Below are 25,407 nucleotides of genomic sequence, written 5' to 3'. Positions count from 1 at the left end.
GTTAATTATCTTGATGAAAATGCTAAAAACATGACACTTCGAACCGAAGCTTTGCTACCAAAAACAGGAACTGAATCATATAAATAGGTATGTACGTGCCCATGCATCACGCTTCCGAGGAAAATTAATTAAAGCTGCTTTATTAATGTTTGATAAAGAAGCTGAAAACAATACACTGCGAACCGAAGCTTTGTTACCAAACACAGGAACTGAATCATATAAATAGGTATGTACGTGAAAATTAATTAAAGCTGCTTTACTAAGCTAAAAAGAAGAATTAATTAGCTTCTTAATTAACATTTACGCGTGTGATGCAATGCTTCCCATACAGAACAGGTTTTGCATTTAGCAATCGAGTGAAATTGTTGTTTTATTTTTTATTTTGACGCTTATTTTGAGCAGTCTGCTTATCCAATAAATCAATGTATTCCTTTCTTTCTTGTGGGTTACTCAATTCCTTTAACTTTTGTTCTTTTATCGCAAACATTGATCTAAACACAATGATAAAGTTAATTTCGTCCGAATTTAGAAAAAGTTTAAATCTGCAACATGTTCTTATATAAATAGAATAAACCTAAATTAATTTGCAGAAACTTCATATTACAAACAATTCTTGAAACAAAATTCGTCACCTCAGTTGTTTTCTTCCGAAAGAAAGCACGTGATCATCAGTGATGTTGTCACGCATCAGTAGTTTACACTCGCGGAAAGAATTCTCGAGAATGACGGCGTAAAAGTTGACGAAGACTTTGGTAAAGAGGACGACAAATACAAAGAGGAAGAGACTTCCCAGTAAAGGATGATGAATCAGTAGGTCACTTGATGTGAACGCTTCCATCGAAAAACCAAGTACCTGAAAATTAAGGCAAAAATAGAGCTTAAAGTTTGTTTTAAATTTAAGAATTTTAGGATGAAATGTTGTCACGACGACACCTAACAATAAAATGAATTGTCATCGAAATATTATCATATTTATTACTTTGCATACCGATTGCATGGTTCGTACCAACGTACTGAAGTCTTTAATGTCACCAAACCACATCAAACCTGTTGGATATATTTATACAGTTAAACTATATATGATGGTAGTTCGTTATATAATAAGATGCTCACCGACATGACAAAAGCCGCAAAACAAGAAAAACATGAGAACGGAATGCCCCTTCAAGTCACCGCTCGACTGTCGCATGGTGGCGTACATGAGTTCAAAGGTTGGATGACCTTGCATTATCTTCACAGTGTAAAACATTGTGAGGAAAACACAAGATGATAATAGACACCTTGTGACATAATCAAAGTATGCAGCTTCGTGGAAGAGTTCAAATGAGGGCATCTTGTCCACATAAGCTTTAAGCGCCATGTCAGTGTATGTTACCCTGTGTTTGAAGCAACAATGTTATCATTAAATATATTTGTTGATACCAAGATATGAAATCAACATTGTACAAATATAAAGTGACAGAATAATGAGATATTGGTCAATATTACAAACCTAGTTAAATAAACACCGACTGCAGCTGTCGATAACAAAAGAACAAAGACGTGAAATAAGTTCCACAAGTTCCATAGAAATCTGAAACCAATTTCTCTCATGCTGCTCGATATCTCCACCAAGTGATAGAAAACCATGATTAATATGCAAATGAGGGACATGTACACAACCACATCCGATGCGTACCTATAATGGAAAAACATATTAAACTCTTGTTTTGATTTTATTTTCTATACCAGTGGTTCCCAAACTTTATCTACTCGCCTACCATTTTTTGGTTCATACAGCGTTCTCGTAACACGTACATACCAAACTACTAAAGGTTCGTGAAGAACTAATTTAAATTAGAAACCGCACGCATCTACATATTTTTTTCGAAAACTTGTACACGCGTAAGGCAACGCCTGCTCGACTTAAAAAAGTTGGAAACCACTGTAATAGGGAATATAGCATGAAATGTCACATACTACATAGTTTGTGTGAATTAAAATAATGCTTACGACAATCACTAAAAGATCGTTCGCGACCGTTTGTTGAAACTCAATAAGGTGCTCGCGTACCACAGTTTTGGAACCGCTGTTCTATACTCACTCGACGTGGTGTGTTCTCATAAAATGAAGTTGCGACGTCACGTGTACGTCACCGGAGAAGTTTGGTATTTCCATTACGATAATTGTGACGCAATAAATACGATGAGGAACATTGTAGAATATTGATTCGAAAATTATGGCCCTAAAAAAGTTATTTTCGAATTATAAAACTACGAAAAGTTTAAATATTTTCCGACCTTGTATGTTTATCGATCCAATTCGACAATCGAAGATATTGCGCAACATCGCGATCCGTCACTGTGACGTAATAACCACCATTGTCATACGTTCCATGTTCACCATTATAATCGCTGATCCATGTCCATGGTTTGGGTTTATATCTCCATGCACTAAACAAATCGGTGGAAACATTTAAAAAGTTTCAAAAGTTTAAAAAGATTTACTTATTTTTGTGGCCACTGTTGGAAAAATAAGGATTTTCGGTTGACCATCCAGGACCGTAGTTTCGTTGATCTTCAAACGGTGAATCATATCCTAAACTACAGGCAGTGTTTCCAGATAGTTTTGCTTTCTTCACGGCATCACTGTGGGCACACGTCGTTCCTGTTACACACAGTGGTGAGTGAGACGATCGGGTTAATTAAAGTTTAGTTACAAATTCCAGAAGATTTTACCAGCGACGACACGTTTCTGACGTAACAATGGACCGGATACAAATATCAGCTGACCGTCAGTGAAATGAGTCATGTGATCATTTAAAAGTGTTCCAACCACTGAGCGGTCGATCCATTTATAAACGTCCGTGCTTGATTTGATCTGGTTAAGTAATATTGAATGGAAAGTTTGTACATACAACATCATTCAGTTCATATTCTTCCAACAATTGATTCCATATTAAACCACCTTTGAACCAACTTACGTTTTTCGCTTCATTCACAAACATTCTGTTTAATGCTTGTCCGAAGTAAAATGAATTCTCTTCTCGTTGTCCAAACGACACAATCAGTAGAAAAGTGAGGTAGAGCAAATGAACTGATATATTCTGGATGATGGAACACAAAGTATAAACAAACATTGAAATATATGAAGAATACAATATTGTGTTTGGAAGGAATGTTTTACTTTCAATCTTCTTCTGATCGTTCTTTCCGAAGCTCTCTTCTCCTGTCCTTCCAACATCCGATCAAGAGTCGGAGGTTTGTAAACCGGATTCTTTGATCTTTCTTCTTTTAATAAATCTTCCACCATTTGTGGATCAGGAGCATCTCGTGGTTGAACTAATTCATCGTACAAGATATTAATTAATTATTTTGAGCATTGTCAGTTGCTGTAATTTACATGGAACAGGGTAATTGACGAACATGTTGCTTAAACCGTCGGTCTCGCCCGTATATAATGTAATTGCCATAAATTAGATAGAAAAGAAAGATATAAATTCAGAATTAAACACAAACAAATTTGTGGTTTTACCTACCATTGTCAGCTACAGGTGCAAGCCAATCTTTCAAATCATGTTTAGGATTGTTGATGACTTGAAAGGAGGCGAGGAAGATTGCTTTGAAGGGTTCGATTAATATAATGCTCTGAATAAATCCACTTAATAAAGACATCAACCTTGAAAGACAAATGTTTAAAACAGTGTTTAGAATCTTTAGATGTAGATATTTGTATTTTTCGACAGTTGTTTAGCAAACAAGCAATTAGAATGGTGAATTAAATTAATTGACTAAAACGTCCATGTTTAAAAATACATCTTTATAGGCAAAGGAGGGGCGACCAGTGTTTTTTTTATGTTTGGTCCTTACTGTTCTGATTAAACATGTTCGCTCACCATTCCTTGCTGATCTCAACTCCGTACGTCATCCCATACATTACACACAACGAACTTGAAGCGAGGATTGTGGAGAAAATAAAGAACCAAGCAATCCACACAAAGAAGGAAGGTAAAGGTCGGAAATCAACAGAAAAAGGATCCACGTCAACCATAGTGAACGAACGAGGATTCGAACCCGCTACCTTTTGGTCAATGCTGTATAACTCACGCCTGTTCAACCTTAAGAAACAAGCAACATTAATAGCGAACCTGAATATAGTTGAACACATTATTTGTAAAAGATAAACTGACCCAGCTGAAGGAATGGGAGAAGAAGTGTTTTCATGAACTTTATTTTTTCTCGCTCTTGGTTGAGGTCTTTTCGACCTTTCTTTCAAAATTGGTTTCTCAGAAGGAAGTTTTGATTTTTTCGACTTTTGAAGTTTCTTTGTTTTTGTTTCAATGGCATCATCAATGATTTGAGAGGGTTTAGAGTTCTTTGATCTGGTTGGTTGGTTTGAATGATGAGGTATGCTTCTGATTGGATCCACACGTTCAGTGTTATTTAATTCACTTGAACCTAAAGCATCATGTTTGGAATTCTTAGCTATTTCTTTTAACCTGGTTCTGTGCCTCTTTGGCTGAGACAAGTTATGTACAGGTTGATCTATAATTGGATTCGGATGTTCTCTGTTGAAAACTTTGCCCATTTCTGTCAAATCGTGAATCGCACCAAACTTTCCTGCTGGTTGCCATGACGTATTGTAATTGTGACGTGAATAATCGAGAGGTTCAATATTTGATTCAAGACTGAATTTGACTAATTTTAATGAAGTCGGCGAGTTCAAGTCTCTTTCTTTACTTCTTTCCGCATATGATTGTTGATGATCAAGATGTTTCCTCTGATGACGAAGATCGGGGTCGCGTTTAGTTTTACCTCCAAATGCGGAACGGCAACTCTTAAATGAACTTGAGGTAACGTCGGGAATTATATTTTTAGAAGTGTTGATTTGCTTATTAGTTGTTTTAACGTCATCTTTCAATTCTTTTTCTGTTTTTATGTCGGTCAAATCATTCTTCAGTACTTTTAGTACGTTTTTCGTCAGTTCGCTTTTGCTTCTTTTGCTTTTTTTGTTGAAATCCCCCAAACCGAGAGATGAACCCTTCTTTTTGCTAAAACCACCTACAGATGACTTTTGATATTTTAGATTTATTTTAGATTTATTTTTAATCTTTTCGCTTAGTGACGAATTGGTGACGTCATCAGAATCAGAAATCTCCGTCTCATAATGGTCGTTACTTTCATAAGAACGTTTCAACTCTCCTCTTTCAAGAGAAACCAAGTCATCTCTTCTGTTTTTCAATCTTGGTTGAGATAATCGAAAGAGAGTTGTGATGATGTACGTCATTGGAAAACATAGCAATCCACTTTCAACACCTGCAAGTTACAATGTGTAAATCAAATCAGAAAACGTGTTACTATAATCAGTTTACCAACTGCTATCTGCGACCACTTGAACGAGTAGTAACCCAAGTGTATTTGGAAACCAGGTTGAGAAACCTCGCGTCCATAAAACATGAGTGACGTCAACATGATCATAAAAATAAGAAGATAACAAGCAGAGAGTCTTTCCACCCTGGACATCTCGCTTTGTTGCCAAGGTCGCATCGCAAGTATCGAATACCACAAGTGTCTGTGGTTTACATGGAGCGATAATGTTACTTGTGGATTGTTGGATTATTTAACAATGTTACCACTCACTCGTCTTTCAAATAATTTTCACATTTGATGTGAAATAAACTTTCAAACGTGTGGAGCTCTCTAGTACGAGCTGCAGGAAATATATGGTCAATGACGTCATCAAACCATGTATTGCAAATAAAGAAAGTGCATTCATTTGTTTCTAAATCTCTTACAACCATTCTTTGTAAAAACCTACGAGTATAAGTTGGCTTAAAAGTAATTGAAACACAAGACATTAAGTTATGCCATAATTTAATAAATTTACCATTCAGGGCTACGTCCACTGTTGTCATGCCACAACCGAACAGCAACTAGATTTCCAAGGCAACTGAATGACGTAATCAGATATGAATTAATGCTCCCTCTTGTTAAAAATCTTTCTTCTGAGTTCTGGAAACAGCAAAACAGTAAATTCAGATTTAAAAATATTTAAAATTACAATCAACCTGCAGAATATGAACTTTGCTAGATTTCTTTGATCCAATCAGTTTGATACAAACAACGGCAGACGTTCCAGCAGTTCGACGATTTCCGGTGTATATTGTGACGTAATAACGGTATTTATCCAAGGGTGAGTTATCCACCACGTCGATATATTGTTGCTTGGTAAGATATGCAGTATATGTGATGTGTTATGATATAACTTGATAACGAAGATGTATGACTTACTTTGTCTTCATATTCGATATCTTTCTTTCTTGCCAGAACCACCAAGATACCATAAGACGTGTAAAGAATAAACAAACAAACAAATATAACCGGATTTTTTAAAAATTCTGCCCACAAATTCCAAGACAGCTGTAAAAGAGATAAGTTTACAATAAACAAATTAAATAAAAAAATATTTCTCACTTTGCTGTAATCAATCTTGTTTGGGTACACAATCAAACTGGATGCGAAAAGAGTCGGAACATCTCTTTTGTTATTCTCTTTCATTCTCCCACTGCTCTCAGGAGGAACTGGGAAATGATCGCACTCACACATCAACTCTGATTGTTTTGAATTCACTTTTGGCTAAGATGAATAATTTTGTTAAAAATATAAAAAAATAATATTTCGTGACGTTATACCTGACATCCTTTGTTGTTCCAATCAAATATGACGTCATCCCAATACATGCAATTAACAGAATGCGTCACCAATGACGTTTTCATGACGCTACCTTGACGAAAATATTTCGAACCAAGGTAAGCATGAATGGTCAAGTTGTATTTGCTGCCACCATGCGGTAGATTCGTAAATGGGATCAACCAATCAAATCCTGACTCTGAAATGTTTTCCAAATTAATCTCAGTTTAAGTTGGTGTGGTCCAGTTAGTTACTTTTATCGGTGAATGTCTTCGTCAAGTTAAACTGGCGGTTCATTGAATCAGAAAGTTGTAACGTTATCTTCCATTCCTTGACTTCGTGAGTGGAATTTTCGAGCAAGATTCGAAGAAAATATTTACTTAAGTTTTCTTTGTTGTCGATTCCTACTTCAAATGCTGTGCTAGTTGTTGCTCGACTGTTGCATATTGTTACGTCACAATCGCTCGAAATGATTAATTGCAGACTTGTTGATGTTGATTGTTTTGGAACAATGAATCGACTTGGAAGACTTCGGGCTTTTTTGGAAGAAATAGGATTTTGTTTCTCCCAACCAGTTGTCAAGGACACAGCAGTGACAAAGTCAACACTTTGAGTGGATGTGTTGAAATTTATCTTTCGTGCGTCGTAGTTGTATAACTATAAGTATCATAACAATTATCAAACATAATATATTATAGCAATGATATTTCTACTAACCTCCATGTTAATGACGTCATTACCGAAGATTGACGTCATACCAGGAATTTGGAATGGTACAGATTGATCATTTACTTTGAGATAAACTGTATCAGTTTTAACTATTATAACAAGTATCTCATACCACATGTACCTGTCGTGTTTCCTTTCATTCTCATCAACATTATTTCAGTTCCGGGAGTTTTATACGTCATAGGGGATTCCCCAGGAATAACCTGCGTCATCAAGAGTCTTCCAAAGTTTTTTATTTTATTTGTTTCTTCTATCTGGTGATAAAAACAACAAATAGTATTATCATGTAAGTGTTAACTGTGAATGACATTATGAATATTCACCCTGTTTATGCTGCTGTGAGAAGCTAGCATTAAATTTGAAGCAACCGACACACATGACGTCATTATGGAGTTGAGGTCGGTCTTTGTTGCGTCATTCAACCTTGACTCCATAAAATTTTGAACATCAGAAAGTTTTTCCCAAGAACTTTCCTTTAAAAATAATCATTTGAAAATTTAATTTAAAAGTAACATAAATATCATATACCTTATTTTCAACGCCTGTCAAGTCCGGTTCACTAGTGACGTAATTCATGACGTCAACAATTTGTTTCGCTGATTTAACAGAAGTTACTTTTGTAGAAGTTACGTGCTTGAGTATTTTGTTTCTCTATAAAAAAATGTAAAAGTAAATTATTGGTTTTAAATAATCACAAAACAAGATATTGTCCTACCTTGTTAGAACTCAATGCTGTTGTTCCTGACAAAGGTGCCACAAGTTGTAACAATCTCTGGATGTTGTTGGCTTTCATACTTTCGTCAATCTCTTTTATTGCGTCAGAAATTGGAGGATTTCGTGACGTAGGTATGACATCAACGGCAACGTCATCTCGTCGACACGCGCCCAAGCTGTTGCAAATATCCACTGTGAAAGCAACCCCGAACGTTCTGCTCATAGTGATGTTATGAACTGAAGCATCGTAACCGTATTGTAGAAGCGATAATTCCTTGTCTGTGAGAGTGTTATATTATTACATGTATATGAGAATGTATAATGTAGTAGGGTGGAGGAAGATGGGACATAACTCCATTCTATTTTCTCGTCCCATTTAGAAAGAACATTCAAAGAATTAAAAAAATCGTATCCAGACGACTCCCATAGACCGTTGTTAATTGTTTATAATACTATTAGGATATTTGTGTATTATGTGTTAAAGGTGTCCCGTCTTCCCCCATCCTACTATACAAGCAAATTCAATGACAACTTGCCCGATTGTTTCATGTAAAACTTGTACATCAGTGGTGGATGGACGTCTGCAAAGTTTTGACACTTCACAGTAAACTTTGTGACGTAAGACTTGCCGAGCTGTGGTAAAGCTGAGCATTGGCCATCACTAGGTGGCGATGTAACATTAAAAAGTAGACCCGCAGAAGACTTTGTTTTGTAAACATTGAAGCCTGAAACGTTAATTTAAACGTGAATACTAATGAGTAATAAAAATTGGGTTAGAATATAATCACCAATAACTGTAATGTTGTTTAAAATCGTTGACGTTTGGAGCAACTTTGGAGTAAATTTACAAATTGCTTGGTTGTTACAACTTTCCATTATATTTGAATTAAGAAACCAAGTGTGACGTACACAATCACTGCATTCTGATTGGAGGATCAGTGGAACGTTTGGAGAAATAAATTTCCCACAATTCGTCCAACATCTGTAATAAGAAGGTGAAATATAAAAATGTCATGTTTTTAGCAAACCATATTTTTACTTCAATGTTAAAGTTGGAGCTTGAGGAAGAATAAATATTTCTTGATCTGCATAAGCGGGGGAATACCCTTCACCGGTAACGATTAATCGAATGAAGTAAAATGAGTTTGGTTTAAAGTTTGAGACTTGAACAAATGTATCATCACCAATCCACAGTGGTTGTTGGTTGAAACATGAACCTGGTAACAACATATACAATGTAAAGAGCATTGTTATGTGAGATAACTACAGTTGGGTGTTGATACCTTTTCGTTTCACTTTACCAACTTCCACGTCACGTGGTAAATCATCTAATGTGATGGCACAATACCAATTATGATGAAATCGAATCGCGAAATCAACTTCAGTTGTTATGGATGCTTTAAATTTAATGGCAGTTTCATTTCCTGTTAAATGTGTGAACAATCCATAGTTTATTAAGAACGATATACAACACAGGCAATCTCATTATATCAATTCCACAACACGACCTTAACCACAACATTCATCACAAAACTTACCAAGTTGTCGCTTGTTGCCTCCTTTGATAAGAACCTCCAGCTTTCTCGTGGGAACCTCGATCAAACTGAAATCTCTCGCCTCTGATGTCACATCCTTATCTGTGACGTCATTAGTCGATACCTCAAGCATTATGACGTACAATCCTGGAAGCAAATCGTTGCTTCGAATCACAATCTCATTGTTGTAAATATTTCCTTTTAATTTCACTTCGTTTTTGGGTTGAGGTAATTGTAAACTTGAGTCGACTTTGAAAGATTTCCATTTAAACTTAATGTTGGAATCTTCAACACACGATAAAGTGACGTCACCGCTTAAAATCAACTCTCTCACAAGTTTTAACGGTTCACCAACCGCTCTGTTTGGATTCCCGTCACGGATTTTCACGCTTTCTAAACATGTCGGTTGCCTTTGTACAAAGAAGTTTGAACTAAAATTGAAAACTTGTTTTGAATTCCTTATATTTGCCCCAATCAGTTGATCTCCAGTAGACGTAAAGATAATTCTCTCTTTTATTAGTTTGTAAAACGTTGAATCAAACGGTAGACTTGCTCCATCTGAATGAACATGTTTGATCGAATCAATTGTAAACGGAACATGTTTAGAATGTTTCGCAAACTTCAACGTCATCTCAAATCCACCAATGTCCCCTCTGACGTAAATCATAAAATTGGTTGGAACATTGGCATATAAAGGTCCATCTGACGTCATGTATACGTCATATATTTGAGGAACGGTTTCAAACACTTGAGATACAGCGCTACCATTAGATATCTGGTTATTTGCAAATAAAGTGACTCTGTATTTCTCCCCAGCTTTCTTCAGAGATGTTTTAACTTGAACCAATTTACATTCATCAGGATTTGAACAAAGTGTCTGTATTTGAGATACAAGTTCATTGTTGGGATATTTGTTGATTTCTATTGTAATGTTGGCTGGACAACCTTCTTCAAGCGTAATGTTGATTGTGAAGTAATTTGGGTGAATTCCAACAAATGAATTACATGTAACTTTCATTCCTGTTACTTGTTGGTTAATCCAAACTGTTGACGAATGTTTTACAACAGAAACATTATTTTGAAAGTACAATGTAATTGGGTGTATTCCGGGTCCAATTTTAGATTGAATGTTTGTTGTTAGTTGGAATTCAACCTCAACCAATTCTTTATTGTTGTACTTGTTTTGTAAAAAGTCTTTTGTTTGGTCACATTTTTGATAATCTATTAAAACGAAGCAGTACTGTAGAGGATATTGGTAAACGTGTTGATAGAGTATACTTGCATCCGTAAGTAGTCTGACTGGTGCCGACCTCGGTTTTATTTTTAGGTTGTCATGGGTCAACAAACTTTCAACTTGTAAAAGTTCTTGTGTTGTAATGTCAATGCCGCTTGGTATGAGGCACAAAAATAATATTTCATAAGAACCCGGTAACAGAAAACGATGAGAAAATGCATTTTCGTAGATATCAATCATAACATTAGAATCGTGCCCAAATGAAATAGAACAGCTTATGGAAACAAAGAAAGCATCTGAGTATTTCCTGTTGTTCGTTATTTTGGCGTGAACTGTGACATTCTTATCAACCGGGATTGGATGTGGTGGTAATATCAATGACATTTCTGAGCATAGGGAAAAAATACGATGTAGTTAAATACCTATTTGTTTAACAGCGCCTGAAAGTTTCATATTATAACTACCTAGAATAACGTAGATTGCAATCACATCGTCTTTGCAATTTAGTTTATGTGGGGAAATGTACACAGTAAATCGGCCAATCAGATAAAGTTGTTTCGTCGTTGAAGTAAGATTGCATGAAAATGCTGTTTCCCTATCTCTTTGTATGTTTATGGAAACATGCTTGCAACTAAACAATATGAATACAGTCAGTAAAATATTAGTTAAATAACGTACATTACCTTGGTTCTTTAAACCGAAAAACCAGAACTTGCGTTTCCTTTAAATCAAACTCGTGTGTAATCTCACTTGGGTATTTTGTTTGATTGCATTCTTCGTGTACGGGACTACGAATTTCTTTTACGCTTGCAGAGGTATCACGAACAAGTACTGTAAATAGTTAACAAAAATGAAATGGACTTACATTATGCTGGTTTTTGCATCCCAAGTTGCCCTAACTCTAAACCACAAAAGGAACGCAACCTTAGTGTCAATAACAGCAAGGAGTGTTCAAATGAAAGTATTAAGTTTTTCGAAACAAATGCAATTGTTGAAGATATTATTGAATGAGCATAGGCACAGATGCAAAATTATCAGCGGATTAGTGAAAGAGTTACCAAACGATTACATTCGTCCTATTCTGAAGAACGATTTTAAATTGTTGTCTTTGGCGGCAATTCAAAGCTTATATACAGGTATACGACATGCTGCAAACATTATATATATTGATTAAAAATATTGGCTATTTTTTTTACAAATAGATTGTAAAGACATTGTTCAATTTGGAAAAAAAGCCAGTAATGTTTATCCAATTTGGTTAAAAGTTGGATATCGCTTCATCGACATTTACTGCGACATGGAAAGTGGAAGCCACATAACCAACAAAACTGGTTGGATAACTTTCCAGCAAAGGAAGAATGGTAAAATCAACTTCAACAGAGGATGGGAGGATTATGTGAATGGATTCGGAAATCCTAACGAAGATTACTGGGCTGGACTCGAGAATATATTTTTGTTGACAAGACAAAATGAAATTGTCGTGAACCATGGTTACTCCACTTTTCGTCCAAATCTTCGCATTGATTTGGGAGGGTGGGACGAATTCCATGCTTTTGTAGAATATAACGGATTTACTTTATATTCAAATTCAAATTACAGAATAGCAAATCTTGGTAAACGTTTTGGTACGGCATTTCAATCATATTTTCCGGACGCTATATTATCAGTGGAATTTAAAACATTTGACGCAATCGGAGACGGAACTTTTTATCATGTGAGTTGCTCGAGTCCCCATAACAGTGGATGGTGGTTTACAAGTTGCAGTTTTTCAAATCTTAACGGAGTTTATCAAGGACCAATGCAAAAAATGTCAAAACGTGAAGGTATATATTGGCGACATTGGTCATTTATTAACCCGAACAACACTGCTTTGAAACACGCATCGATGAAGATACAATATTAATTTCTTGGCAACTAATAACTATCCCTGCCTATGGTGCACACTTTTTTAAAAATATTTATTTACCTTGAAGTATAAGCATTGTAGCCAGAATCAGTAGAGTATGTGTAGTGATTGAAGCAGGCATCGTATGTAGATTTTCCAATCTTCGGTGCATCCTCTGTTAAATAAAAGTTTAGTGACGTCACCAATTAAATAATAAAATGAATACGACTTACTAGCAACAAAGTTGTATGTATTGGTATATTATTTGATGAACCTTGTAAGTAAGGTATTACTTTTTTATCCCTGTGACGTCATATACGTTTTTGTCAAACATACAAACGCAACAATCACACAGCAGCATTTTATTTAGGCGAAACTAAAATCACAGTTTAGAACTAAGTATTTAGTATACGATGCGTGGGAAAAGGGTCGAGTAAAATAATCTGTTATTTGTCATGCGTTTCGCACCAACATTTACAAGCAAAAGTAATTCTTTAAACTTCTTGGGCCATGACAATTCTTGGCTACTGCTCTAGTTTATAAACCGGTTATTGACAATACAGGGTTGCTTCTAAATAGACTTAAGACGTCATTATATTGTTTTATGAAAAGAATTAAAAAAATCTGACTTTTTCCTGTGAGACATCTTGTTAATGTTTTCCGACTTCCCGGAAAAACAAACTCGAGTTCCAATGATGAAACAAATAAAGGCAATTATTGTTAAGAAACAAACAATAACAATAACCCAAACCAAAGTTAGTATAGACCAAGTTAGGAAACGGATTGTAAAACAACGAGTCTTGTTATCCATTGTCGCGCGTCTATGACGTCATAGACGCCACCATTACGGAGCCCACGGCATAGCATTTTATCACTGCTGGGTGCTGTTTTTCGTTTAAATATTGCGATTTTTTAAAAACCAAGCACTTTTGCGCGTAAAAATGGCTTTCTACTAATGTTATATCTTATCACAATAATAAACCTCACAAAAATAATCAACTTTTACTGAACACTCAATCGATTAAAGAGTAAAAAAACAGAAAATATCAAGTTTACTAACCAAAAACATAAAAGAACATGTTCAAAATATAAAAATACAAACAAAAACGCATAACATTACCATAAACTGGTGTTTCTAGCTGCGGTTTTGCATTTAAATTGCCGTGATTTTACTTTTTGGCTCACAAACTTAACACGTATACCCGGCAATGAAACTTAGGGTATCTGTGTAAAATTTGCCTAATATCGAAGTGACATTGAGGAAAACAATACTGAGTTACTATTTTGGTCCTCCGCTTGAGTTAGTAAGCTACCTTTTCTGCGTTGTGGGTGTTTATGAAATCGAAAAACGCGCGAACACCTTATCTGCTAGTACTTAAGCAGTTTGGAGCTGCATGTCCACTCATGTTGGATTATAAATGTAGTAAAGAATGGCTCTGTAGATTCGTAGGTACGATCATATACTATTATGTAAACTAAGCTGATTGCTGCTAGTCTTAATCGCCAACGTAAAGTACCCTGTTAAACCAGACTGTACGCCGAAACCAGTCAAAATATTAATTTACTTCACATTAATTCCTAGATTTAATATTATATAACAAGATTTATATTAGCAATTATATTTTAAATGTTAAAACAACCGCTATACGTGTTTTCTAGCTTTGTATCGCTTACAAGAACTAAATGAACACATGCCGACCATGCATTTGTATAGGCGATTCACGCTCTGTGGGCTCCGTAATGGCGGACACGAGCGCCGTTTCCTAACTTGGTCTATACTAACTTTGACCCAAACAAGCACCAGCATGGGTGGAATCACTTTTCCAAACTCTATACTTTATATAGAATAAGATTCAGAACAGATACCAAGTTTTCATACTGTAACAGAACACTAAACTTCTGATACGCTTAACAGATAAACAATTTAACTTCGGTGATCAATTGCGATACTGTTGAGTGTAGCCTAATTAGAATAACTTCTATGCAGAGTAGTAAATCAAATTTATTTGAAATATGTGACCAACAACCACAGAAAAAATAATAAAATGTAGTTAAGAGATAGAACAGTGGTTTGAACGTGGGTATATATCATGATAAAAACTTACATCGTGCGTATAACTGAATTATATATGGACCAACAACAGCCAATAAAATTGAAAAATAGTCGCATCGCTATATACACAAATTTCCCCTTTGATAGGCTTAAAAACTGATTACGATACAACGGTTAATATTTAACTTATATCGCACCTATCAGACGAACTTGTCCGCACCACAGAAATAAAAAAGAATAGATCGCGCAACTGCCCAAAATCGTGATATATTCTTTTTTCTATTCACGTGACCGCCAACTCCGTCCCTATTTCGCTTGGTCTCCATTGTAAAAGATAGGCGCACAGTAGTTTTAGGATGTTTTAGCTGTTTATTTCAAAAACTACACCAACTACTCAAGTTTATTAGGCCAGTTTAGTTATTTAGTAGGTTAACGCTTACAGTTTACCACTCGTTTGGAAAATTTAATTATTTAATAATTTTAATTAAAAACTTTAAACAAACGGTTTATTAGAAATATATATATACTAGAAAATAATTGTTTTACTTTATAACTTTTAATAAATCAAAAAACGAATAAATATATGGGCGAGCGAAAAATACCGGTTTACACATTGTTTATACTACTATGCAAACCAGGTTTTGGAAACAATAGCAGATCTTACAAAGGAGAAAGAGATGGACAAATTAATGGAAGAGACGATTCAAGCATTCGGAAAATTAGATGTTCTTGTAAACAACGCTGGGGTCGTATCTATGACGTCTGTTGAAGATGTGGGTATAATATATTGTATAACACTAAGGGGTAAGATGGGATACCGTTATAGCACCTTAAACCCGCCCTTTTACAGTTTAACTGATGCTAAGATTGTGTAATTCTGAAAATATTTGAAAACTTGTCCCATCTTATACCCTATACTCTTATATACAAACTATTGTGTTGGCACAAAGGCAAGTAGGGACATACATTTTAACGCGTGTCGAATCGTTCGACAAGATTTTAGCAATCAACCTCAAAGCTCCAATGTATTTGACAAAGATCGCGAAACCTCACCTTGCATTGACAAAAGGTATATTTATCATGCGAGAGACAGTTTAGTTTAAACTAAATCCTTTTGTTGTTTCCAGGCAATATAGTAAATATGTCAAGTGTTTCTGCTACACGTCTTATAGAAGGTTACTCCATGTATGGTATTACGAAGAATGGACTTAGCTATTTTACGAAAACAACAGCTGCAAGTTAGTTGTATGGGGAAAACTTAACTCAACTTAAACAACTATATAAACATGAAATTAAACGACAGCATGTTATACCATAACTGGAAATAAAACCACTTTAAGAAGTATAATTTTCTTTTAAAATGCCATTCTTCACGATTTTGGCAGCCATACGATGCTTTCATACTTCTCAACCGCATTTTATTTTGCAGGTTTTGCAAAAGATGGCATAAGATGCAACGCGATATGGTTTGAATATTTGGACTATCATAAAGTACTCAGGTATTACCGACTACTTTTTTCAGTCCCGGAGCGATTGGCACCGAAATATTTGACAACTTTGTACCAAAAGAAATCGTGGAAAGTATTTTAACAGTCGAAGCATCTTTGCTTAGCGGGAAAGTAGCAACAGTAGAAGATGTTGCCAATATGGCCGTATTTCTCGCCTCGGAGAAAGCTGCAATGGTAACAGGTGAATGCATTGTGATTGATGGAGGACGATACATCACAAAAATAAATGAATGATCATCCACACGAAGCAAACAATATTTGAAAACACACAAGATGTCGCTTCGTTTTATTTAGAAATGACTGTAGATAGATACCATTTTTACGAATAACTTCAAAATATATAATTTTTTTTTACAATGAACGTATAGGCTATAGCGTCTGCTCAAATATAATTTATTTTCATTAAAGCGCTTATAAACCTCCGACTGATTTCTCCATATATTCCTTGCACGAATTTGATGAGTGAAATGACAAATGGGTAGCATAGATAGAACAAACCGGCGCCGTGCACGTAAGTATACGTATATCGGATGTATATACACCTGTAAGACTGTAAACATTAACATCAAGTTTACTAACTGACTGCGGTACATCAGTTAATATTTAACTTTAACATTCTACCTACCATACTAACTTATTCGTACAAGCAGCGAACCAAGTACAGATATTATTTATCAACACGATATTGTTACGTAAAGTGTGTGGTCCGGGACGCTTTGACCAGACTGATGTAGGATTTTCTTAACAGTTTAGTGACATACAAAAACTGCTATAATAAAACGATTAGGGATAATGCTCGAATACACCAACGTTTTGACCACAATAATCAAATACATCAACGTTTTGAACACGAAAAATAAATACACCAACGTTATACTCGCATACACACAACGAGAACTACCAATCTTATCCAATACTCGGACGGATGTGAGAAACAGGAGAAAAGGGCGCACTGGCGCGACGACGACCAATCATGCTCAAAGGTGGTTTAGCGAGAGACGTATCAACCCAATACAAAAGTCATTAACAACGTAAGCAAAACTAGAAACAGTGCAGAAAAACCCACAGCAAAACACAGAAAGAAACAATACGTCACGATAACATGGATGAAGCTTGCAAAGTTGTTTTAATTACTGGTAAGAGATAATACTTTAATTGAAACAGTATCAGGCTTATATAGGCATGTATCTACAGGCAGTTCGAGGGGAATTGGAGCTGCGATTGCTGAGTTATTTGCCAAGCAAGGTGCTTTGTTATCAATCACAGGTCGTAATAAGGATAAGTTAAGTAAAGTTGCCAAGAAATGCAAAGAAAATGGATCGAAACAGGTTTGTCACTATTGTGCACAATACCTTATTAAACGGCTTCGTACGCTTTATTTAAAGGGCCTAAACACACTCAAATGTACATCGCTTTAATAGATAGAGTGTGTTTTTCTAATTCCAACGACACCTTACTTGTTTTAATCGGTTCTGTATAACCAAAGATATTTCAGCTCAAACACCGTGAAATTCATAAAACTGATTTGAAAGTTGCGTGGCGAAAAAATGAGAAGTGTACTACCCACGTGACAAATCACGTCACAAAATTGTTAAAGCGTGGCCGCTCTCATTCGCAGAAATAAAAAAGAATAGAAGGCGCATCTCAAATGTCGGCAAAGGAGAGAGCATGATCAAAGTTAGTATAGACCAAAGTTAGTATAGACCAAGTTAGGAAACGGCGCTCGTGTCCGCCATTACGGAGCCCACAGAGCGTGAATCGCCTATACAATTGCATGGTCGGCGTGTGTTTATTTGGTTCTTGTAAGCAATACAAAGCTATAAAACACGTATAGTGGTTGTTTTAACATTTAAAATATAATTTATAATATAAATCTTGTTATATAATATAAAATCTAGGAATTAATGTGGAGTAAATTAGTATTTTAACTGGTTTTCGGCGTACAGTGTGGTTTAACAGGGTACTTTACGTTGTGGATTAAGATTAGCAGCAATCAGCTTAGTTTACATAATAGTATATGATCATACCTACGAATCTACAGAGCCATTCTTTACTACATTTATAATCCAACATGAGTGGACATGCAGCTCCAAACTGCTTAAGTACTATAGCAGATAAGATGTTCGCGTTCCCGATTTCATAAAGACCCGTAACTTACTAATTAAAGCAGAGGACCAAAAATAGTAACTCAGTATTGTTTTCCAAAATCTCACTTCGATATTAGGCAAATTTTACAAAGATACCTTAAGTTTCGTTGCCGGGTATACGTGTTAAGTTTGTGAGCCAAAAAGTAAAATCACGACAATTTACATGCAAAACTGCAGCTAGATACACCAGTTTATGGTAATGTTATGCGTTTTTGTTTGTATTTTTATATTTTAAACATGTTCTTTTATGTTTTTGGCTATAGTAAACTTGATATTTTCTGTTTTTTACTCTTTAATCGATTGAGTGTTCAATAAAAGTTGATTATTTTTGTGAGGTTTATTATTGTGATAAGATATAACATTAGTAGAAAGCCATTTTTACTCGCAGAAGTGCTTGGTTTTTAAAAAATCGCAAAATTTAAACGAAAAACAGCACCCAGCAATGATAAAATGCTATGCCGTGGGCTCCGTAATGGTGGCTTCTATGACGTCATGGACGCGCGACAATGGATAACAAGACTCGTTGTTTTACAATCCGTTTCCTAACTTGGTCTATACTAACTTTGAGCATGATACACTCTCTCTCTTTCGCGGGTCATTCCCGTTTACCATTGTAGTCAATAGAATCGAGGGCGTTTTATGTAGTTTTTTTCGTGTTTTGACTTAATTTGAAGTCATAGGGTAAAACAACTATTTTCTAATGTATATATATTTCTAACAACCGTTTTTTGAAGGTTTTTAATTAAAATTATTAAATAATTAAATTTCCTAAACAAGTGGTAAACTGTAAGCGTTAACCTACCAAATAACCAAACTGGCCTAATAACTTGAATAGTTGGTGTAGTTTTTGAAATTAACAACAAAAACCTCTTAAAAAAACTACTATGCGCCTATCTTTTACAATGGAGACCAAGCGAAATGGGGACGGAGTTGGCGGTCACGTGAATAGAAAAAAGAATATATCACGGGTTTGGAAAGTTGCGCGTTCTACTTTTATCAGCGTGCGGCAAATACTGTTTCACTATAGTCTACTGAAGTGTATACAATAGTTTTACACATTGTTTATGATATAAGGCACAACTACTCCCAAAACCAGGTTTTGGAAACAATAGCTGATCTTACAAAGGAGGAAGAGATGAACAAATTAATGGAAGAAACGATTAAAACATTCGGAAAATTGGATGTTCTTGTAAACAACGCTGGGATATTACATTTTGCGTCTGTTGAGGAAGTGGGTATAATATATTATACAAAGTTTTTTTGTCGAACATTAAATGTAATTGTTGGGGCATAAGTGTTTTAGTGTTATAACTCGTGTAATTTCACGCAGTACACAGGAGAATCGTTCGACAAGATTTTATCAATTAACCTCAAAGCTCCAATATATTTGACAAAGATCGCGAAACCTCACCTTGCATTGACAAAGGGTAATGTTTATCATGCGAGAGATAGCTCAGTTTAAACTTAATCCTTTTGTTGTTTCCATCCAGGCAATATAGTAAATATGTCAAGTGTTTCTGCTACACGTCTTACAGAAGGTTCCTTCATGTATGGTATTACAAAGAGTGGACTTAGCTACTTTACGAAAGCAACAGCTGCAAGTCAGAAATATTTATACTGTATATTACATATAGTACAAATATGGGACACTTATAACATATGTTGCCAAATATTTTAAAAATGAAAATACATAACGGTTTTTGGGTAATACCACGAATTAGTACTATCATTCCTTTAGGAACTAACAACAATTCAAAAAAATATAATAAAACGTACAAGGAGTTATTTTTCGCACAACAGGTCAAATTTTACAAACTCGAAAAAACACAGGATAAGACGGGACAGTTTTAAATCATTATTAATTATAAGCGTGTTTCTTAATATAGGACTAAATAATACTGCGGTACGCTTGGAAAATCAAGTTTAAACATTCTTTTTCTTGTCTTATTGGCCCCTGCCTATTTTCCTCATGTTTATATCTCAAATTTTAACAAAAGTAAAACTAGTTTTATAAAATGAAATTTTGCGATAATATATAAGTTTTTTTGAAGGTATGAATCTAGTTTAATCGTTCACACTTGCAATCTACGTAATTTCAGCGGCTTTGCTATGATTTAGCCAGCATTCAAAATTAGCACCTTACTCTATTTCGCATTTTTACCTGTTCAAAACATACTGTTTGTATTTTATGATTTTTTATAATATTTGAAAACAGTTTTCAGCTTGGACCATGGCCTACTAAAGATATATCTTTAGTAGGCCATGCTTGGACCTACGTTTTGTCAAGTCGTGATAATACTTTCGAATAATTCTGTAACATTATTTTCCTAATCATTATTAAATGGGTGTCCGTGAAAACGAAAATTAAAAAATGTCTTGTCTGACCAATAAGTGTCCCATCTCCCCTCTACTATATATTGAAATAAAAGTATATATATATATATATATATATATATATATATAGTATACTTTAGCCAAAGTAAAAAATCTAGTTTTACATAATATCAAATGCCATGTCTAATATAACTATGTACTACCAGCTTATAGATGAACAATAAGATATTTTCTTAAAATTGACAATTTGTGGAAGATGTATATCTATATTGGCTGTATAATAGAATGTGAGAAGCGATGCCTTTACATTCCTCATTCATTTTACTTTGCAGGTTTTGCAAAAGATGGCATAAGATGCAACGCGATATGGTTTGTTCATTTATTTATACCAGAGTCCGTATACAAGCAGGAGTTATTTCATCTCCATAGAAATCTTACAGCGCAACCAAATGGTGCAAATTCGCCGACCCTAGCAACGGAAGTTTTTAAACAATTTTTTTCTGCTTAGTCGCAGTTTATTTATAGAACTGAAAAACTGCAAGTCACTTTTAAGCTTTAATAAATCTACTATACCTACTTAAAAATTTGTTTTTTTTTCAATCTGCATCCTGTAATTGTATTAAAAACAAAAAAATTATATAATTTAGCTATATATGTACATATTTATACTATCAATTGAGGTGTGCTATGTGATTTCTATGGGCGACATGAAATAACTCATGTTTATATACGGACTCTGATTTATATTATCTATTCGTAACATGATATGATATTAAGAAATACTTTTTTTCAGTCCCGGGTTGATTGCCACAGACATACATGGAAACTTAATGTAAAAAGAACTTATACAAACTGCGCTCACAGTCGAAGCATCTTTGCTTAACGGGAAAGTAGCAACAGTAGAAGATGTTGCCAATATGGCCGTATTTCTCGCCTCGGAGAAAGCTGCCATGGTAACAGGGGAATGTATTGTGATTGATGGAGGACGGTACATCACAAAAATAAATGAATGATCATCAACACGAGGCAAATATTATTTATAAACACATAAGGCGGCACTTCCGTTTTGTAGTAATGACTGTAATTAAATTCCACGTACTTAAATAACTTCATATTGTTATTTACGACGTATATAGCGCGTGTTCATATATAACTCATTTTAATGCATTTACAAAAATAAACAAAAGTTCTGCCTGATTTCTATATTGCTTAACTAAATATGACAAGTAAAGTGAAAAGTGAAGGGCATGGAAACGAATTTCGTACTATGTGCATGTATATAAGTCTATGGAGTGACTATAATGCAGTTGTTGCAAAATAAGCAATGATGGATTATTTCATGGTAATATTTCGTGACTGAAAACTACAAGTTAAATGTCATTGAACAATATAGAAAAAGAAATTATTACGCCGTGCATGTATAAAGTCCAGCATGCACTACACGCCTTTGAACGTTAGTTAAAGCTTAAAACTGTCTGCAGTACATCGGTTAATATTAGCCTGTACCTATACCAACATACTAACTTGTTCGTACTAACGCTGAGCAACGAACTAAGTAAAGATATTATTTGTCAACACGATAACATGGACGAAGCTTCCAAAGTTGTTTTAATTACTGGTAAGAGATTTTAATTGAAACAGTATATCAGGCTTATAGGCATGTATCTACAGGCAGTTCGAGGGGAATTGGAGCTGCGATTGCTGAATTATTTGCCAAGCAAGGTGCTTTGTTATCAATCACAGGTCGTAATAGGGATAAGTTAAGTAAAGTTGCCAAGAAATGCAAAGAAAATGGATCCAAACAGGTTTGTCACTGTTGTGCTGTGTCTACATTCTGGAGTATGTACTGCTTTATTCGGTGACGTAAAATTAAGAATTATAGAATAAATTACAAAACTCATCGATTTGTTATAGCTTTTTTAGGAGTAATTTTACCATGCAGCGTGCGGAAATCTCTGGTTTATACATCGTTTATATAAGCCATTAGGCACAACTACTCTCCAAACCAGGTTTTGGAAACAATAGCAGATCTTACAAAGGAGAAAGAGATGAACAAATTAATGGAAGAAACGATTAAAGCATTCGGAAAATTGGATGTTCTTGTAAACAACGCTGGGATGTTACATGTTGCATCTGTTGAGGACGTGGGTATAACATATTGTAGAATGGGGGAAGATGGGACACCTTTAGCTCATGATATCCAAACATCCTGATCGTGTTTTAAACAATTACCAACTGTCTATATATATGTGTCGCGAGGATACGGTTTTATAATTCTTTAAATATTCTTTGTTTACCACCAAATGGGACGAGAAAATAGAATGAAAATGTGTCCCATCTTCCCACACTCCACTTTAACAAAGTTTTGTGTCGAACATTAAAGGCAAGTCAGGCCATAAGTCTTAACGCGTGTAATTTAACGCAGTATACAGGAGAATCGTTCGACAAGATTTTAGCAATTAACCTCAAAGCTCCAATATATTTGACAAAGATCGCGAAACCTCACCTTGCATTGACAAAGGGTAATGTTTATCATGCGAGAGATAGCTCAGTTTAAACGTAATGCTATTGTTGTTTCCAGGCAATATAGTAAATATGTCAAGTGTTTCTGCTACACGTCTTATAGAAGGTTACTCCATGTATGGTATTACGAAGAGTGGACTCAGCTACTTTACGAAAGCAACAGCTGCAAGTTAGTTATATGGAAGGAGACTTAACTCAACTTATAAAATATATTTAAACATGAAATTAAACGCGATGTTATACCATAACTGGAAATAAAACTATTTAAAGAAGTATAATTTTTTTTAAATGGCATCCTGCACGATTTTGTCAGCCATACACGGTGCTTGCACTTTCATATTTCTCATGCATTCTGTTTTGCAGGTTTTGCAAAAGATGGCATAAGATGCAACGCGATATGGTTTGTTCATTTGTACTATCTATTCGTAACGTAATTAGATAACAAATACCTTTTTAGTCCCGGAGCGATTGGCACCGAACTATTTGACAACTTTGTACCAAAGGAAATTGTGGAAAGTATTTTAACAGTCGAAGCATCTTTGCTTAGCGGGAAAGTAGCAACAGTAGAAGATGTTGCCAATATGGCCGTATTTCTCGCCTCGGAGAAAGCTGCCTTGGTAACAGGTGAATGCATTGTGATTGATGGAGGACGGTACATCACAAAAATAAATGAATGATCATCAACACGAAGCAAATATTATTTATAAACATATAACGCGGCACTTCCGTTTTGTAAAAATGACTGTAAATAAATTCCATGCATATATGAGTAACTTCATATTCTTATTTACAATGAACTTACATAGCGGGCTGCGCTCAAGTATTTTTCATTTTAATCAAAAGAGCTTTAAACAGCACACTTACAAAATCTAAACAAAGCCTCCGCCGGTTTTTATTTATTAATTTTCACAAGCCTTAGCAAACATTGTATCTGCGCGCATTATTTATTAACTTATAAATTGTAGGCTTAACAAACTGGATCACAATTAGTAAGCGTTCTTAGTTTCACGAAAAGCCTAATTGGTTACACTGAAGTGTGTGGCCGTTTTGACTGTGGCAATTGCGAAAACAACGAAATATTAAATGCGTTTACATGTATATTATGATACTTTTTCATAACGCAGGTCTCTGTGAATGCAAGACAGTGCTAATTTTATATAAAGCAAAGTAACATTTGCATATATGTAGTAGGGTTGGGTAAGATGGGACACCTTTAGCAAATGATAATCAAAAATATTTAACAACGGTCTATGGGAGTTGCGAGGATATGGTTTTATAATTCCTTAAACGTTATTTGTTTGCTATACCAAATGGGCCAAGAAAATATAGAATGAAAAGGTGTCCCATCTTTCCCACCCTACTACATACATGTAGTATGTCTTAACTAACAGTGAATATTTAAATAACATTACCTGACATCCAAAAATGTGTAAACAGCATCCACTTCTTGTTCTAATCTATAATCTCGTCATCGAATTACTATTGAAGTACATCGAAGTTGCTAACATAAGAAATCAACATGCGCTCACTCTAAAACGAAACAACCAAAGCTTGCAGTACAACTAATATACCATTCTTGCTTTATAAGGTACATGTAAACCTTTCGTACTAAAAATCAACGAAAGGCACAAAACCCGCCTAATTATGCCGGGGGAATCAGCACTTTTAGCGCAATTGATCTAAGTTGTTTGCTCGAGGAATAATTAAACAATTGACGCGAAACGTCAAGTTTCCTTCCGTTTATAGGTTGTGTCTCTTTTATGTAACTAAACGTAAATAATACACGTCCCATTCCTTTCCCTTGACATTTTAAGTTTTGACTCTTTGTATTCTATCGTTTGACTCCGCCGACTAACCTCTGCCTAAAACTAATAAATACACATTATTTAAATTCTCTTAAACCCAGTAATTTTCAACACGTTGACACGGTTACAAAATTTCCAAATTTTAAATGCGCCCCTAATATCGTCTGTAATATTACGTCACGGAGTTATGGTTCAGCGATTTGACCTTATGTTGAAAAGCGCAACATTTGATTTGAAGTTTTATTTGACTTGGTAGTTTAAATATTTTTCGT

The 25,407-nt window shown here is 35.0% G+C and overlaps 5 protein-coding genes across 5 annotated transcripts; 4 read left to right on the top strand and 1 right to left on the bottom strand.

Moving 5' to 3' along the window:
- Window positions 1–106: 106 nt before the first annotated feature.
- Window positions 107–25,379, bottom strand: LOC149733913 (polycystin family receptor for egg jelly-like). Its single transcript, XM_089881253.1, has 36 exons — window positions 24,743–25,379; window positions 12,847–12,940; window positions 11,564–11,711; window positions 11,345–11,511; window positions 9,650–11,266; window positions 9,395–9,535; window positions 9,151–9,328; window positions 8,900–9,093; window positions 8,648–8,836; window positions 8,113–8,390; window positions 7,926–8,048; window positions 7,721–7,870; window positions 7,519–7,651; window positions 7,386–7,459; window positions 6,923–7,325; window positions 6,671–6,867; window positions 6,453–6,614; window positions 6,270–6,398; window positions 6,047–6,202; window positions 5,866–5,990; window positions 5,619–5,792; window positions 5,351–5,550; window positions 4,169–5,294; window positions 3,875–4,096; window positions 3,518–3,657; window positions 3,166–3,320; window positions 2,963–3,085; window positions 2,718–2,859; window positions 2,487–2,646; window positions 2,280–2,432; window positions 2,084–2,224; window positions 1,493–1,678; window positions 1,114–1,376; window positions 989–1,047; window positions 633–853; window positions 107–491 (listed from the first exon to the last, which is right to left on the bottom strand). Exons 2-36 carry the CDS (start codon window positions 12,935–12,937, stop codon window positions 371–373), a joined length of 8,241 nt encoding a protein of 2,746 aa, XP_089737379.1. The 5' UTR covers window positions 12,938–12,940; window positions 24,743–25,379; the 3' UTR covers window positions 107–370.
- On the top strand, window positions 11,739–12,783 carry LOC149733917 (microfibril-associated glycoprotein 4-like). The gene is made up of 2 exons (XM_089880870.1): window positions 11,739–12,016; window positions 12,083–12,783. The coding sequence occupies exons 1-2, from the start codon at window positions 11,749–11,751 to the stop codon at window positions 12,781–12,783; spliced, it is 969 nt and encodes a 322-aa protein (XP_089736996.1). The 5' UTR covers window positions 11,739–11,748.
- Window positions 15,951–17,031, top strand: LOC149733916 (dehydrogenase/reductase SDR family member 6-like). Its single transcript, XM_089880884.1, has 3 exons — window positions 15,951–16,056; window positions 16,248–16,284; window positions 16,341–17,031. Exons 1-3 carry the CDS (start codon window positions 15,960–15,962, stop codon window positions 16,558–16,560), a joined length of 354 nt encoding a protein of 117 aa, XP_089737010.1. The 5' UTR covers window positions 15,951–15,959; the 3' UTR covers window positions 16,561–17,031.
- Window positions 17,068–24,103, top strand: LOC149733914 (uncharacterized). The gene is made up of 7 exons (XM_089880885.1): window positions 17,068–17,462; window positions 22,479–22,612; window positions 22,817–22,951; window positions 23,233–23,329; window positions 23,389–23,499; window positions 23,694–23,730; window positions 23,788–24,103. The coding sequence occupies exons 1-7, from the start codon at window positions 17,429–17,431 to the stop codon at window positions 24,005–24,007; spliced, it is 768 nt and encodes a 255-aa protein (XP_089737011.1). The 5' UTR covers window positions 17,068–17,428; the 3' UTR covers window positions 24,008–24,103.
- Window positions 19,083–22,005, top strand: LOC149733915 (uncharacterized). Its single transcript, XM_089880881.1, has 5 exons — window positions 19,083–19,704; window positions 19,804–19,900; window positions 19,964–20,074; window positions 21,140–21,176; window positions 21,601–22,005. Exons 1-5 carry the CDS (start codon window positions 19,609–19,611, stop codon window positions 21,641–21,643), a joined length of 384 nt encoding a protein of 127 aa, XP_089737007.1. The 5' UTR covers window positions 19,083–19,608; the 3' UTR covers window positions 21,644–22,005.
- Window positions 25,380–25,407: the final 28 nt, after the last annotated feature.

This window comes from Ciona robusta, chromosome 7 (genome assembly GCF_009617815.1).
Source record: "Ciona robusta chromosome 7, ASM961781v2".
Taxonomy (NCBI): Eukaryota; Metazoa; Chordata; class Ascidiacea; order Phlebobranchia; family Cionidae; genus Ciona; species Ciona robusta.
Note: the sequence above shows the minus strand (reverse complement) of the source record. Positions and strands in the feature narration are given on the sequence as shown.

Excerpts from the sequence above, each read along its gene's own strand:
- LOC149733915 (XM_089880881.1), top strand. The coding sequence starts at position 19,609 with ATGAACAAATTAATGGAAGAAACGATTAAAACATTCGGAAAATTGGAT. Across the intron at positions 19,705-19,803 it reads ATTTTGCGTCTGTTGAGGAA|TACACAGGAGAATCGTTCGA; the intron begins GTGGGTATAATA and ends AATTTCACGCAG. Across the intron at positions 21,177-21,600 it reads ATAAGATGCAACGCGATATG|TCCCGGGTTGATTGCCACAG; the intron begins GTTTGTTCATTT and ends ACTTTTTTTCAG.
- LOC149733916 (XM_089880884.1), top strand. The coding sequence starts at position 15,960 with ATGTCAAGTGTTTCTGCTACACGTCTTATAGAAGGTTACTCCATGTAT. Across the intron at positions 16,057-16,247 it reads TACGAAAACAACAGCTGCAA|GTTTTGCAAAAGATGGCATA; the intron begins GTTAGTTGTATG and ends TTTATTTTGCAG. Across the intron at positions 16,285-16,340 it reads ATAAGATGCAACGCGATATG|TCCCGGAGCGATTGGCACCG; the intron begins GTTTGAATATTT and ends TACTTTTTTCAG.
- LOC149733917 (XM_089880870.1), top strand. The coding sequence starts at position 11,749 with ATGCTGGTTTTTGCATCCCAAGTTGCCCTAACTCTAAACCACAAAAGG. Across the intron at positions 12,017-12,082 it reads AATTCAAAGCTTATATACAG|ATTGTAAAGACATTGTTCAA; the intron begins GTATACGACATG and ends TTTTACAAATAG.
- LOC149733913 (XM_089881253.1), bottom strand. The coding sequence starts at position 12,937 with ATGCACCGAAGATTGGAAAATCTACATACGATGCCTGCTTCAATCACT. Across the intron at positions 9,094-9,150 it reads GCTCCAACTTTAACATTGAA|ATGTTGGACGAATTGTGGGA; the intron begins GTAAAAATATGG and ends TTCTTATTACAG. Across the intron at positions 2,433-2,486 it reads AACAGTGGCCACAAAAATAA|TGCATGGAGATATAAACCCA; the intron begins GTAAATCTTTTT and ends CGATTTGTTTAG.
- LOC149733914 (XM_089880885.1), top strand. The coding sequence starts at position 17,429 with ATGGATGAAGCTTGCAAAGTTGTTTTAATTACTG. Across the intron at positions 22,952-23,232 it reads ATGTTGCATCTGTTGAGGAC|TATACAGGAGAATCGTTCGA; the intron begins GTGGGTATAACA and ends AATTTAACGCAG. Across the intron at positions 23,500-23,693 it reads TACGAAAGCAACAGCTGCAA|GTTTTGCAAAAGATGGCATA; the intron begins GTTAGTTATATG and ends TCTGTTTTGCAG.